The sequence below is a fragment of the Dysidea avara genome, chromosome 10, assembly GCF_963678975.1.
Source record: "Dysidea avara chromosome 10, odDysAvar1.4, whole genome shotgun sequence".
In the NCBI taxonomy this organism is placed as follows: Eukaryota; Metazoa; Porifera; class Demospongiae; order Dictyoceratida; family Dysideidae; genus Dysidea; species Dysidea avara.
Window position 1 is genome coordinate 3,791,385 of NC_089281.1, and position 17,233 is coordinate 3,808,617.

General features: G+C 36.9%; 1 protein-coding gene across 1 annotated transcript; it reads left to right on the forward strand.

The window, feature by feature from the left end:
* The first annotated feature begins 474 nt into the window (after positions 1-474).
* LOC136269325 (uncharacterized) lies at positions 475-16,252 on the forward strand. Its single transcript, XM_066064875.1, has 8 exons — positions 475-1,110; positions 5,369-5,528; positions 8,962-9,059; positions 10,109-10,355; positions 14,945-15,180; positions 15,435-15,678; positions 15,732-15,940; positions 15,994-16,252. The coding sequence occupies exons 1-8, from the start codon at positions 659-661 to the stop codon at positions 16,013-16,015; spliced, it is 1,668 nt and encodes a 555-aa protein (XP_065920947.1). The 5' UTR covers positions 475-658; the 3' UTR covers positions 16,016-16,252.
* The last annotated feature ends 981 nt before the right edge of the window (positions 16,253-17,233 follow it).

Consider the following 17,233-nt stretch of genomic DNA (forward strand, 5'->3'; position numbering starts at 1 on the left):
TACAGTCGATTGCACTTGTATTTCAGTACGTGAATTGCGTCAGGCTTGCCCTCGGACTTGCCAACAAGGTAGTCTCGTGCCCAGACTCTTGAAATTATAAGCCCCCCCTCGGAAAGGGGGCCGCTTATAATTTCTAATCGATAAGCGCCACCCCCGAGGAAAAGGGTCTGGGCACGAGACTACCAACAAGGGCTGCACATGCAGTCATGCAAACAACACTTTTAACCGATAAGTTCAACTTCTTAAAAGAAAGGATAGCAAATGTCTCGTAACGCTTCCGTTTCACCAGTGAACTAAACGGAAAAAAAAAATTGTGAACTACTGAAACGAAATGATTTTGGTGGGTACGCATAATGTTCAAACTTACGTGCAATCAACCTGTAATTTTCTTGCACGTGCTAGCCTGCCTAGCTAGCTACGTCATAGCAACCATACCAAGCCAAGCATACCTAGGGGTGTATAACACTGAGTATAACACAGTGCTATATATACCGCGCGTAGCCATTACACTACTGAGATGAGCTTACGTACAGCATAGTAAGATTGTAACTGTAGTCTATAGCCAGCTAGCTAGCTGTCAAACACCTGAAACGCTGACCGCTAAACTGTAAACTTAACTGCACGTATAGCAGTAATTTCAAAATTAGCTGCTATCTAAATGGCCACTGAAGCAGGAGACGAAAGCACAATTCCCTTGGTGAATATAGGATCAGGGTATTCGGAGCAGGCAGATTCCACGAAGCGGCAAGAATCTGTCGACAACGAGTTGGCTGTTGATCATATCTACGCACAAAGGTTTGGGTTTGCTGTATCAGAAACAGAGCAATTTAAAAAGTCTGTCGATTCTTATATTCAAAAGATGCTTAATCACCTTGGGATAATATTTTTCAAAGCTCAAACATACTACAGTGACGCCGAAGACGCCGCCACTCATTGTGTAATAGAATTTCACTTATTTAGCATCGAGTGCTTGGGAGAAGATGACACAGCAAAGATAGTCAAGCGTGTTGATAAATTTTTGAATAAGTTTAATGGACAAGCCGTCCGGTTGATTTCCAGTGATGTGCTGGTTCGCACCCAAACTGAATTGAGGAAGCCAGTGTACACGCGGTAAGTATATAGCACTTATATGTATCATGTATGTAGCTAGCCATAGGTTTATTATATTTATTAGTGTAAAACTCATTTTGAAAGTTAAAGCATGGGAACAGCAGGGGCGGATCCAGGACCTGGCAGGGGGAGGGGCACAAACAGGCAAGTTGTAGGTGGTTAAGGAGAGCCAGATCCTCTTGCTACTGAGTTGCTGCATTTTTGAAGCAGCAAGTAATACACGTCTTAGTAGTATCTCACTGCAGATTGTTGTCATTTTGGCCTTTGCAGATGGCTGTGAAGTCTTTAAAGCAGTTTAAAAGGCTCTGGATGTCTTAAACATTATTTTTAGAGTCGCTTAGTGCGCACGAACGTGCTGGGTGACAGTTTTATAACTAGCTTGACTTGGTTTGCTTTAGTTTCAGGTGAATTTGTAATAAATGCTAGTAAAATGTGCATATTTTCGTGAGTTTTATAAGCTGATATTGCCCTGATATTTTAATCAGAAGTATGGCTCCTCCATTGTGTGACAAGGTGGGGGTGAGAAGGGGGAGGGGGGGCATTTGTCCCAAATGCCCCATCCTGGATCCGCCATTGAATAGAGATCGTTGAAAAGTAAAGAAACAAGAGTCAAACAAGCCAGCATGTTAAAAATCTCTATTTGGACTCAATGGATACGGTAGAAACTAAGGAAAAAACTGTTTAGCTCCTCCATAAATCAGGGGTAGATAGTACTGACTGAGAATGCTTCTGTATAAATGTTTATTTGAGTCCAAATAGAGATCTCTATGTGTTTAACATGCTGGCTTGTTTGACTCTTGTTTCAGCAATCACTCAGTCGGGTATTCCCATGCTTTAATTTTAGTTTTAACTAATTATTTTTACACTAGTTTATTTACTTTTCATAATTCCATTTATGGATAGCTAAAGTGATAATAAGAGGTGCTGGTGGTGCTTGATATTACACAGTACTAAACATGTATATCAAGTCATGCAGTCATCATGTACAGTATTAATATTATCAGAGCTGGCAAACACCAGTGTATTGTTTCCTTACTATTGAATGCACTTTGTGCTATAGAGCTTTGACATATCCAACTATAGAGGTTATACAGGGGGCGTTATCCTCCAAATTTGATGCCATTTTGAGTAGAGTGTTTACTGATACCCACAATACATCAGAAAACTCGCAACTCACTTTTCTCATCTGTCAGGGATAGTTTCGCTATAAACAGTCGCTGGTTAGAATGACATTTACTTACTATTTAACAAATGTATTTATCAAAAGCGTAAGTTATTCGCTTTTAAAGATTGCTGTACAACGCTCAGTACTTTATCCACTCATTTCATGATGAAATCCTGAAATATTCCGTATTCTTGAGTGTTCATGTGACTCCGTGCATAACCTCTATAGGCAGTGCACAGTATGCTGTAGTCAAAAATAGTATTGCTTCTCATTTATCATAATTATAGGCATACACATGCACTTGTGCAGCTATGTGATCACAGTAAGTCAAGTAGTAGTGCATGGTACACAACAACATTATTACTCTGGTATGAATATATAATATATACTGCGGTTAAATATAGGTAATGATATATAGGGTTTCCAAATGAATGTGTTAACATGAATAGATTAGATACGTGTTAACACAATTAACACGTTGGTTACCCAGCAAAGACTAAGTCAGAAGATCAATGGCAAGGTGAACCTACAAAAAGCAAATTTGCTTGAGAATGGGCGTTATCATTGTAATATGCACTTAAAAATAGGTCATGGATGTGAAGAAAGACATAGGAAGGAAAGTTATGTAGTTTTTATCCCCAAAAAGAACTCACATTTTGTTCTAGCCTTGTGGAAAAAAAATAATAACTAGTGTAAAAATAATTAAAACATGGGAATAGAGATCGCTGAAAAAGTAAAGAAACAATTAAGAGTCAAACAAGCCAACATGTTAAACACACAGTGTGTTGGACTCAATTGATATGGTAAAAACTAAGGAAAAACAGTAGTTTTGCCATAAATTAGGGGCAGATAAATACTGATATTCCCATGTTTTATTTTTTAGTTTGTTTACTTTTTATAATATGTATACCTAACATGATAATTAGAGGTGCTGGTGGTGCTTGATATTACACAGTATCAAGTCAGTCATCACATGCACATGTTAAGTACATGTAGTTAACTAAGATCAGTGTTATCAAACACTGCAATGAATTGTTTCCTTACTATTGAATGTATATATACTTTGCTGTGATATATCCAACTATAGGCAATGTATAGCATGCTGTGGGTTGCAGTAGTATGGCTTAAGTTAGATGATCACAATAAATCACAGTGGTACACAACAACATTGCTGTTCTGGTATGAACTTAATATACTGTGGTTAATAAAATGTAGGTAATGATAAGGTTTCCAAATGAACATGTTAATGTGAATAGATTGGATACTTATCAACACATCTTAACACGTTGGTTACCCTTGCAGAAACTAAGTCAGAAAATCAATGGCCTAAAAGAAGCAAATTTGCTTGAAAGTGGATGTAACATTGCAATATGCATTTAAAAATAGGTCATGGTCATTAAGAAAGACATAGGAAGGAAAGTTATGAAAAGTCATAAGGTAAAATTTAATAAGCATAGAACATCATATGCGGCTTCTTTAATTGACCAAAGAATGTTGTTTTACAATCCATGGTAACAGTAAATTATGGGTAGTTGGACAATTAAGGAAGATGCAATCGGACACAGATGTGGACACAGACATGGATATTTTTAAAATACACTTTTCATTTACAAAAGTTATTTTTCATGGTTTTTACAGCAGCATTTGCTTCCAGACCCAGGCATTGATCTTGTCATAGCGCTTATCCATTTATAAGTATGTGTGCGAAGGATAGACTAGCACTCTAAAGACCATATAATAGTGTTGTACACGTGCTCTAGAAATTGTCAAAGTCATTCAGTGTTGCTGTGTGGTGTGATATTTGCTATTGTGCTTGTATATGTGTGTTTAGTTTGTTGTTGTTTTTTGTATCACTCCAACAAGGAGGAACAGCATTGTGCCGATTGTTGTGAATTTAAAATAATCAATCGATCAATCAATCTCATGGTCTTATTTTACAAATAATAATAGTGACCATTATAATTGTTTGCGTGCATGTACATTAGCTATTTGATACAGGGGGTTGGCTTCTTGCAGTATTGGAGATTGAAATGCATAGAGTATGGTATGGCTTCCTACGTGTTAACTAGCCGCAAGAGAATTTGAAGTTTGACATATAAATAAAAAGTTGTGAAACAAAGGAGGTTGCCTACACCTACAGATATACTAGTGGATATTTAATTCCTATACTTCAGTTGACCAAATTTTGGTAATCACATACATGGGTAAATTTTTTATGTGTAGGAACTTTTGAGTAATTCAGCACCAGATCAGATTGCCATATATAGACATATACATGTATGTAAACTGTTTCCTCAAAATAGATATTACTGCAGCAATTGACTCTATTGTTAGGTTCTCATGACAATCCCTCGCCAATCACAACAACCTTGATTTCTGGTATGACACATTCCTAACAGCACTGGAAAGACATGCTTTACAAGTTTTGTCAGATTGGTGGGAGCCTGCATGCATGCACATGGCTGCATATGAGCTCAAGTCACAATCAAAGCTGAGAATATATTTTCATAACTGCATGCTGATATTTAAATTCTTTTAATTGACACTTGTTTAAAAACCTGCTATATGGTTAAGTAAGAATTACAATATTACATTCTTCCTATTATATATCACATTGGTGTGGAGCACCAGCTACTGTATATCATGTTATATAAGCACATATGATTGAAAGGAACAATAATGAAATTTTAATATTTATCTCTTGTTGGGGTTGGGGTGAATGATGATTCAAAGAGAAACAATGAATTGAACCAGGTTTGTTTTGCCTTATTAGCAGACAGCCATTAGCAAATTTAATCAGTGTGTGTTCTTCATTTTGTGTGCATTGGAGTAGGAAACATTGCACTAGTGATGTCATTTTGTCTGTTGTTTTTGTCACAATATCATGTAGCTTAGAACCTGCATGACAGGGTGCAAAACTGCATGATAAGGATGAATACTGTCATATGTGTAACCTCGGCATTAAATTCTCATATAGTGCATGCGGGTAATGCCAGGTATACTGGTATTAGCATGTTCATACACAGTAGTTCATAGCTATATACTTTACTGTAGTATGCAACTTGGTATTGTATTCAAATGCTATTTATGTAGTAAACATAAGGATATTCCAGACAACCCTGAAGAACCTATTAGATCTCCTGATGAAGATGACTCTTCTGATGAGGATGAACCTGTGAACGAGCAAGACCCAGAGCCAGATCCAGAGCTAGACCCAGATTTCTGTCAGCTGAATTGGAGTTGCTTTAGGAAAGTGGGTATCTTTCTCTGTACATGCACCTGAGTTTTCAATAATTGTTTTAGCTGCTGTTGCTGCTGCTGCAATCTATATTTAAAATCTTCAACACTAGCTGATTTAAAATCTTAAGTTTTGTTTTGTGCTGCAATATAGAGTATCATTAGTATGTTCAAGTTGAGTGTCAAGAGATAATATAACATTTAAGCCAACCGGATGTTTAGTGCTGACAGTAAAGGAGAGCATGCAAACATGTGTGGGTTAGCTCCAGAGTGGCAACATATTATGTACTTTTATGGCCATAGAAAGTGTATGGGAAAATTTTTAAATACTGTGTGAGACATTTGAATGAAAATGGTTTTAGTGGATCAAGCAGTACTACAAATAGCCAAATTTCAATACGTAGAATAATTCTATCCATGAAGTAACCCCAGTGCTTCCTAACAGATGCATCAATGACTTGGAAATTGTAATGGCAGCATAGACATAGCAACAGAGGGCTACATGGGCGAAAGTCCCTCCACTTGATAGGGCTTAGCCCCTTCACTTCGTAAAATTAAGATACTCTAATAGAGCAGCCATTTACTCTAATAGAGCTGTCGCATACTCAAATAAAATATTAAAAAGCACTTTTAAATTAACGTTAGTGAATATCATTACTAAATACTCAATTGCAGAAGGCTAATTTTCAAACAATTCCTTAAGAGCATGTCTCCAGCCTTTCCTAAATGCTGCATGCTTTGCACTTTGATTGTGCTTTGGACACTGTGCAAATTGTATTACTCAGTTACCACCCTTAAGCTTCTTAGAGCCTCACTTAAAATTTTGTTGCTAAGCCCCTGTATGGTAGCATAGGTAAAATTCTTAATGGAGAATGGTCAGTAATAGCCAAGGATTGCATTGTAAACTAAAACAGTCGATTACTGTACAGCTAGCGGGTTAGTGTAGCATCTGAAATTTCCCACGAAAATAATAATAGCATCACAAATTTTGAAATCAAAGGCAATTGCTTAAAATTTGAAATCTCATTTTAATTATAACATGTGCACAAATGCAACATTTCAAACAGCCTTTAAAAGCATGAACCGGCTACATTTCAACTAGATCAAAGCATATTACGCATGCATGGTGACATACATGTGCAGCAGTTGCATGCATGGTGACATGCACACAACCGTTACATCACTTTGATCATCTACCTTTTGTATCTGTATCCTAGCCAGGCTAGCCTGCATTAGTAGAGGAGCATACTCACAAAAATGGGATAATTTGTGCACTTAGTGATAAAAGCATGAAACTCTTCACGAAGTTAGTACACCTGATGACATGAAATTTGAGAGGTGAAGCTATTGCTGATTTGACCTTTGGTGTCCATTACAGCTCATTTTATCTCCAAAAATAGTGACCTTTGTACGTATATCACCCATGCATGTAACACTGAATTTGGGTGCCAAAAACAAGTGAAGATCGTTATCTAAGAAAGAAATTGATACTTGCTATGAAAATACAAGTTCATAGCTTATTCCATTCCAAAGTTATATCCATTTATACGCTCTACAAATTTAGTAATTTAACCTACCATGCAATCGGATTACAGTATTTGGTTTGTAGTTCAATATTCATTATAAAACTTTTTAACTTGTGATATGCTAAATAAATATAAATATTGAATTACAGACCAAAGAAGGTATGTTCTATTTAATTGCATCGGCAATTAAATTTATATAGATGACCATAACTTTGGAATGGAATAAGATATGAACTTACAAGTGTCAACTTGTTTCTGGGAATACAATCTTCACTTTGACACACAGTTTAAACAAATTGACTGTTGCATGGGTGATATTATGTAGACAAAATTCACCATTTTGGGGCATAAAATGAGCTGTAATAGACACCAAAGGTCAAGTAGAGGTAAAGCTTCATCTCAAATTTCATGTCATCAGGTGTACTATGTGGAAAGTGTTTTATCACAATATGCACAATTTTACTGCTATGCTGCTCTACTACATGGGCTGGGAGAAAAATGTAAATCTGAGCCTGTAAGCTAAATAGCAGTCATGTCTTGGTTGAAGCATAGATTATTAGTAGTCCATGCCTTGCCATGGTTAGAATCATGTTCTGCTTTTACTATCCTTCAAATCACACATCTTTGGTAGGATAAACATTATGCTTAGTGATGGAGCATGCAACCTTGGAAAAATTGTACAATAACATTTTTTTAAATGAAGAAATAAAAATAATACTGAAGAAATAAATTTAGAGAAACGCTAAAATTAATGTTTCACTATAAGAACATGTTATACAGTAACTATATATAGTGGAGCAGACAGGTCACAAATAATATTGCAAAAATCGTTTACTTTGTGATAAAAGTAGTAAATTTTCTGTGTGAAAGTTCAGTAATGTATACTAAATTATTTGAGATATCAAAATCATTGCCTTTGGGCAATTTTGTAAACTTTTAAAATAGGTTATAATATCAATTCTAACTAAATGAACAGGAAACTAAATAAGTGTATCCATTTGTCTTGCATACCATGAATTTATGCAATCAAAAAATCTTTCAAAATGTGGTATAGCTTCAGGGGCGTAGGAAGATATTTAACTTATGGGAGCCCAGTAAAGCTGGAGACAAACAAAAAAAAAAGGTCTCGAGCTGACAGCAATGGCTACATATTCTATTGCTGATAATCAAAATCAATAATAATAATAGTTGACTACACACTTCTCTGAATGAATACTGTGACTGCTTTATTAGAGTCATTGACTGCTCTATTAGAGTATCTCGATCTTTTCAGTAATATATAGTACAGTGTGCTGACACCCATTAGTTACACCACTGGAAATATTTATGGGTGCCCAAGCACCCATGGCACCCATGCTTCCTATGCCCCTGAGCTTAAATGAACAGTTTCAGTTACTCTTCTGGAGGTTCCAATATTTCAGTGTAAAGGTACAAGCACAATTCAATAAAAAATATGTAATATTATCAAGAGATAATAGTAGTGGAGTATTAACTCTTGATAATATGTTGCACATCTATAGCATAGTCCTTTTAGATTACAACCTTTGGAGTACAATTAGTAACTGACCTATATATTAGAGTGAAAAAATTCTCTACATTCAACAAATTGTTATACATTACACCTGCAAAAATGATAGGTAAAAACCTGCCATAGGCCAATTTTTGTGCTTGTAAATACAACAATACTTCTTTTCTACACTCATTAGTACAACACTCAGGGCTTTAGAAGTTTTGAAATTAACAGATTGCAACCATAAAAATTAATTGAATTGCAATCAATGTAAGATTCTGTTACTATTGTATCCATTTCTTAGACACCACACCTGATTTCATCACCTGTTTTTTTACAGGCTACACATTTTTTCTCTGCTTTATTATATGTGCTATATCTACAGTGGTTCAGTATGTCATTTTTATATATAGTGCATTGAGTGGTGGCTCGTCGTTCCTCGAGTACAGTGGGATTTCTTTGCTTTGCTCTACCAAATGTACACTTTTGACATCTTTCACCAAGGATTCTTGTAAGTAAACAAACTTTGAAATTGTGCACAACTGTATATGCATACTAGTATAATTTTGCATTTTATAAGTAATAAGTACGTATCAAGACACACAGTAATGTGTTGTGCAACCAAGTATGTTTTCATGCATTCATAGTCCCTTATCAAAGCAACCGTGGGTTTTGCATTATAGCTGCGTTCCACCTTTGGCACCCCATGAATATGTCCTATAAAAGTTCACCGTAATTGAGTTACACATTTGCATTATATACTGGGTTTTGTACATAAGTGCTTGAAAAGATAAAGAAAAATCAGCCCCCCCCCGTAAAAGAAAAGTTTAAGCTTAACTTGTATTTCACAAATGCATGCAGTGATTTTGATTAAATTTGGTATGTGCAGACATGAAAGCAAATCAGTCTTTTTACAGAATACTTAATATCTCCACAGCTGTTAATCATACTTAAACCAAACTTGGTATCAAGGTTCACCTTTGAAACACGTGCCAAATTTCAAGGCAATCAGATAATGCACTGGCATTTCTAGAAAATTGAGGAATTTTTAAAGTGAATTTATGCACCGAGTCTGCCACAAATTCTAATAAACATTTACAGAGTTGTGGATGATTATTAGCATTAAAAAGACTGATTTCTGCAGGGTAAACCGCTTATGGCTGATCTGCATATAGATTGACCTTCAGGTAAAAAAAGTTGTTAAATCAATGTTGGTGTCCAAGAAATGGCTGCAATGATGTTGATTCAAATCTGTTTTAATAATGCACCCTTGGCCAACATTAAAATTGAATAGCATAATATACATATAAATATATGCAGGGCTGTAACCAGGGTTACTCAAGGGGGATTCTAGATCACAGCCCCCAGATGCTGACAACACCTAAATATTTTTGACTTTTTGAGAATTTTGTTCTGGTATATTTGTGTTTTAGCGATATATGTAGCTGGCTAGCTTATCTATGGTATGTTCCAGTGTGCACTGTATGAACATATTTATTGCACATGAATGACATGTATTTATACATACTGCATGTGTTTGTCAATTATTCCATATTTCAGACCAAAGTTTGTACACTTCTTCACTATTCCTGTGAATGTTGCCCTCTCAATGATGTTTCTAGCCCAGTTTGAGCTTGGAAGCTTGGATAAAACTACTGTGTATGGCTCAGAGTTCCTGTTTGACATCAATGGAAGTTTTATTTTGATGATGATTCTTGTGGTTCTCTATTCTATTATGGGATTAATCCGTAGGTGTCCTGTTTGGGGATTCGCTACTTCATTTCTCATTTTTCTTCTTTGGGGAGTTGTAAGTAAACATACAGATAAACATGTTGTAGTCCATGCTGTCAACTTTTGATATATAGATAACTATAATTTATGTGACTGTGCATAGAAAAACTGGTCTTATCACTTATTTAAAGTGTTGAGAAATGCCAGTATTAAATATGTAGTGTGTTGGAGCTTGCCAATGGTCAAACCTATGTGTACCAAAATGTCACACATTTTACACCAATTCCTCACCTTCCAGAGCTTCTCCACTGTGCAAGTATCCAATAGCTAAGTTTCCCACCATTTTAGATTGACTGTATCAGGTGAGCTTCAATAGGAGTGGTGTGCAGGGGTTGGAAGGGAGGGTAAAAGGTTGTTTACAAAATGAAAGAGGAATACATAGGAATAAATTATTAGGCCAAATTATGAACCATTCAGTTCTCAAAACTGGCTAACATGAAAAGAAATTTATTCAACACCATGGAGCTATACATGTACAGCCACATATATATAGCCATCCCCATGCAAATTGGCCAGATCTATTAAGGCTCCAGACTGCTTACACAGCTTGCCACTGGGCTTGAGAAAAACAGCTGGCAAAAACAGACCATTCAAGCCTGGCTGACTGACAGTGAAACTTGATAGTGTATTTAAGTAGCTTTGTGTTTGTGGTGAAAAATCAAACTTGCTGTCATGAGCGATAAGACTGGTTTTCCTAGATCCAGTCACATACATTTTTAGCCACATATTACACATTACAGTAGGGTGTATCCATTCACTGGACTGGACTACTGGACTGGACTACTGGACTGGACTACTGGACTGGACTACTGGACTGGACTACTGGACTGGACTACTGGACTGGACTACTGGACTGGACTACTGGACTCACATAAAGTTTGTTCAAATACGTTTTTCAACCACTAAAAGTCATTGGCCATATGATCATTACTTTGTATACCACACTCTCGGGTTCTCAGTGTCTTGTCTTACATTTTAGAGGTAGTTAACTGCATTCTAGTTTTAGTGGTCTGTTTAATATTATCATAATCGATACGTGGAATTCTTCTTACTGTATCACACTACATGTAGTTTTTCACAAAGATTCAGCCTTACCTGCCTGCTAAAGTGTGTTCATTGGGAAGCGTTTCTCTGGCTATCTGCATACTGCACACTCATCGCCAATTTTACAAACATTATAAACCAAGGAGCTGGCCAATCTATACTGAATGTGCAGACTGTTGAAAGGTTAGAGATGCAACATTATTTCAATGTTCCAGGTTTAAAACTGACTGAATTTTATGTCAATGTGTGCTATTTTCCAAAAGAAGGCTAGAGAAGACAGACAGATGCAGTTAGCAGTGTTAACCAGTGCACATGCAGTGCTTAGTGGTAGGCAAATTATTTTTGACAATGTATTACACTGAGGTTTTAGTGTAGATTTTTGTGAATAATGTGCAAGTTATATATTATATAGTTATACAACGGCCACGAGTGCTCTGCCTGATATAAACGCACGAGCCTGAGGGCCGTTAGGCCCGAAGGCAAGTGCGTTTATACAGGCAGAGCACGAGTGCACGTTGTATAACTGTTATGTACCACTCACCTAATAGGTGGGGAGAGTCTCACAGGACAGCTGTAACACTTATAAAGGCCAGGTTTTTAACATCGATTGTGGGTAACCAAGCTGGACGTTGCGATGACGTTCCCCCAGCAGTACTGCAGCCACCTGAGATATTGAAAGCTAGTACGCTATGGGTTATATCACTAACCTGCATTCGCTGTTCGACTCTCATCATGTAGTGCTCAGCATGCCAGCGTGATCACTCAATCGCCATATAGACTAAGCGCCAGACTAATCGCCATAGTGATTCTCTCGAGCGAAAAAAGCAGCTAAATAGACGGTTTAAGTAAACAAAACCTAACTACAAAACGATACTAGTCTAATTCTTACTATTCACACTGGCTAAACTCGAATCTGGTGGCATGACAAAACTGGTTACCACAATCGAACGTAAAGGTTACTATTATTTAGAATATATTTGTTTTATTGAGTCATTGTCGAAGTGGACTACAGTTTAATCTGGGCTAAGATGGCACCAGACTAGTAAGGTGTATAAGTACGTTTATATATATATGTAGACTAGAGTTGTGGCCACACGTGTTGGCTTTTTCGATCGCCATTGGCTGCTTGTAAACATTATACGTATTGGTGACGTTATGGCCCACAATCGACCTTTACATGTCAGGCTATAAAGGAATTTGAGTGATCTGTGAAGTGTTTTTCCACCTATTAGGTGAGGTGTCGTAGTGGTCTTCGCCACCGGCACTTGTGCTATGCTGCACAAAACCGCAGCCAGTGCAATATCTGTATATTGCACTGCGGTCGGTGCATTATAACTTATAATGCACTCGTTGTGGTCTACAAAACCGCATCGAGTGCGTTATAAGTTATAATGCACTCGCTGCGGTCTGCAGCAATGCAATATACAAATTATGGCACTGGCGGTGCCTTTGAACTGCCCACGCAGAGTGGTATATATATATATATATATATATGTCTTGTGTGCATCTTGTGGTGAATGGTGTGATTTCTAAAATACTTCTGTGGTTAAGTCTGACTATAAAAGGCAAGAAAACAAAAAAAAGTTTGAGTCCATTCCAGTAATCCAGTCCAGTAATCCAGTCCAGTAATCCAGTCCAGTAATCCAGTCCAGTAATCCAGTCCAGTAATCCAGTCCAGTGAATGGATATGCTCATTACAGTACATTGATAAAATACACGCAATATGTGTGTGGGTATTAAATTATATGTATGTAGGTATGTATGTATGTATTTTATATGTAAATGTATTGTAAAGAGCATGTTATGTGTTTTTATGTTTTCTTGTATTGCTTGTATATTTTGCCTTCACCTGGCTTACCAGGCTCTGGCTGGCTTGGCTGTCTTCCTTTATCAGGTTCTCCTGGTTTGCATACTCTTAACCACTACAATATTGTGTGTCTCCTGCAAATCGTGTATGCATATAGTGTGTACCCATCACTGTGCCATTGCCAAACTACTGATGACCGTATTCAGCTACCAGTGACCTCTAGTTGATGTTGATACTGGGCTGTATATTGGCTGTATAGCTGAATAATTTTCATTTTCGGTGATGTTGCCAATATAATGTATTTCTGCGTACAATACTGCAATAATGTATAGTTCTCTCTTGTATGTTTTGTATGCATAGCCGGACTATATACTGTGTACATATCACTGTGCCATTGACACACCAATGATGTACCGGCACTTACTGGTGGCCTCTAGTTACGATGCCACTATTGTGTTATATCTGCATGTCACTATGTATTGTGACACATAGAGTTGATTTTGGATCATAATTTCAATCATACTTTCAGCACCACCTAGTCGTGTGTATAGCCTCACCAGGGGATTGTCGCATTGGTGTATGCACTTACCAGGAGGTTGCCCATTGGTGTATGTACTTGGTTATATGTGACCCGGTCCTAGTAATAATAATAATACAGCCAATTTCTCTTTATTCTATGTAACTAAAATAAGGTTTGGGCAGTCTGAACAGACATGCTAGCCTAATACAATAAACTGAAGAAAATGGCTATGCTAAATGCTTGGAAACTGCAGAGTGATTTAGGGATGGATCTAGGATTTTAAAAGTGAGGCACTGGATTCTTTAATAATTAACCATTGTACACTGTGATAATGGATTATTTTACAATATCTGAATGATCATTAAAGCTGTAAAAATGAAATATTGCTGAGAATTGTATTATACTTTATTTTTTATACTGCTAAATCTGCAGTATCATACAGTACGATAGTACTGTATAGTAGGGACCACAAAGGAGTGGGTGAGAAACATCACCCAAAAACCAGCCTCACTTTTCCCTGGCAGTATTGGTTAGGTAAGCCCAAGCAAATCTTTAGATCAACCTGAAACGATCTCAACAAGTTGCTATGGAATTTTATTTTTTAATTATTAAACAAAATTGTCTACTGACTGACTGAGTAACTGACTGACTGATGCCTTCAGACAAGTCAAAAACGGCTAAGTCTACGGGCTTGATTTTTTCACTGTTCGAAGTTGCTTCGGCCCGAGAGGTGCCTTTTGGCATACCGCAGTATGTACAATGCATTCTTCATGGACTTAACAGTGTCCTCCTTTGTGTCCCATTCATCTTTGCTGACAGCGAAAAGTATCAATTTGATGGTAGCACATGATGGCTTCCCTTCATAACAGAAATCGTCTGTATTTTTCATAGTGGCTACTTTGATTTGCAGAGGTGCTTTTTGAACAGTTCTCGATTCGCACTGTTGTGTAATCGGTTGAACATAGCTGACAACGAGGTGTAATGGATACTTCACTTCAGACGATAATTGATATTAGCTGGGGCGCGGCACCATTTCTTTCACATTATGTGTGGGCTTACCAGTCATAATAATATTATTTACAAAACAGTTAACTAACAAGTACACCAAAAAAATTTGGAATTTTCAACTAGTGTAGGGACATGATATTAAATCATAGTAAAACAATAAGAAGTGTTATATTCTAAAGTAAGCTTTTTCCAATGAGTAACTCTTCTAATACATGTTATTTTGCAGGGAAATTGCATGTACACTAAGTTTCGTTATGAAACAAGATACTACTATAGTGACAATGATACTGACCTGGATACCAGTCCAAAGTGGTACAACCCGGTCCTTACTCCATACAACCCAATAATGTGGTCTTACATCATGTCCTTTATACAAGCATCTTCTCACATTTTTGTGCCTCAGATGCCACCATTTATTACTGGAGTGACACACTGGGAATCAGTATCTTTCTTTCTATTCAGGTTGGTTATCTATACACATAAGAGTGTATGTCCATATATGTGTCTGATGTTTATGTAAGTTACTTGGGGCTGTGTCATTTTAAGTTGCATGTCAGCCTATGAAATGAAAGGTCACACGCACATATGTACGAACTCACATGCAACTGTGCAACTGTGCACATACATGCATGCACACACGCATATATACACACACTATGTTATCTCTATATATAATTATTATGTAGTGTATATACTCTTTATTTGATGGTGTATAGGCAAAAAGGTGCAAAGGCATGCTTCTGGAGAATGCTAGCTCTTGGTGCTTTTCCAGTTACATCTGTGGCAGTGGCTTGGTTTTCATGGCCTCACCTCATTGGTACTGAAGTATTCTACATTATGGCTGGAATTGGATACAAGCCCTGTGACTTTGAGAAGTATAAGCTTATCACAGAAAAAGCTGAATTAAGTGGCAATCCAATTATATCTCGCTTCCCTGATTCTTTTCATGATTTGACAGAGGTAAGTACTCTGAATTCCATGTCACGCACATGTGAACTATGGTATATTCTCAGGCATTTAATGTGGAACACAACATCAAGCATAAATGCAAAGCTAAACTGGAAAAACATGGTTTGCTCGAGCCTAATAAACACTACACTCCTAAAGATGTTTCCAAAGAGTTAGCTTCCCTTCATATTTACCGACGATACTTTCATAACCAGCAGCATATAGGAGATCCTAAAAAGGATGATAAAGCCAAAGTACACTTTCTGCATTTCAAGTAAGGAAATCAAATGAATAATACTTTCCATGTTCATAAATATTTTTTTACAGAGCTTTGACTGACAGTAAGTAAAACAACAGGCTGCTTATGCTGGTTGACTCTGCAATGCATTTATTCTTTAGATTTCATTCAGTTATGTCTATATATAGTTTGTAGCTGACTGACTATATATACCCTATAGCTAGCTATGTAGTAGAATTTGCAGCATTTGTTATGTGAAAAAACATGCACACATACAGCTAACCAGTTAGATGTAATGTTGTGTAAAATGCACGTAACTAGGCATATATATTTGCGACTCTCTGAAAACATTCATGGTGAATGATAGTTGGTGAAGGCTGAACCAACCACAACTCAAAATTATCTGGCATCCAAATTGTAGGTTGTCAATATGGATACTTGAAAAATGACACCTACATAATCTGGACACTTGGTAATGGTCTGGAAAAGTCTTTTGGCACATAAACTGATGTGGAAAATCAAAACACTTTGGTGATAATTATAATCACATTTGCTCAATGTTATATAAGATGTCCATAATACACAAGTTTCACTGTAATGCATTCAGTGTATTATACAATATCATACAGTACTGTATATGAAAGTTTGGGTTATTTTAGCCAAAATATCACCCTGAATCCTTCCCTTCATGACAGCTTGGTAGGGTGTAATCATGCCCAAAAATGCCTGCAGAGTGATACATACTCTTTCAACAAATTTCTATTAAATTTTGTTTATTTCGCTGAATTTTCTGCTGACTAAGTGACTAGCTGACTGATTAAGTGATGCTGCCAGTCAACTGGATTATGGTTAAGGCAGCTATATGGGTTTGATTTCTTTGCTGTTTGACATCAGTTTGGGAGTAACATGCCTTTTCACCAATCAAAGCAGCTAGCTACAGTGCATGCGTCATAGACTTACTTTTGTCCTCCATTTTTTCTCTGCTACTGCTTAGGTGTTAGCACGTTATGGCTTCTACAGTACTGAATCATGATGATCATCTGGAGTGAACTGATTGCAGAGGTGATGCTGTTCTTTAATTATAACACTGAAAATACCTCAAAACAAAACAGACATAATTGATAGTTCAGTGGTGTGCATATTTTCTGATTGTTCAGTAATTTTCATACTGCTGGTATCTGGCCAATGTCATTCTTTCCTTTGATGTGTTATGCACTAGTTCACTAGTCCTAAATTGTGGCCTAATGTACTTAGCACTAGTGTTAGGGCTGTAGTGATGAGCCAGTTTAGCTACTTGATTTGCATAGCCCCATCACCTAGCCAGGTGGT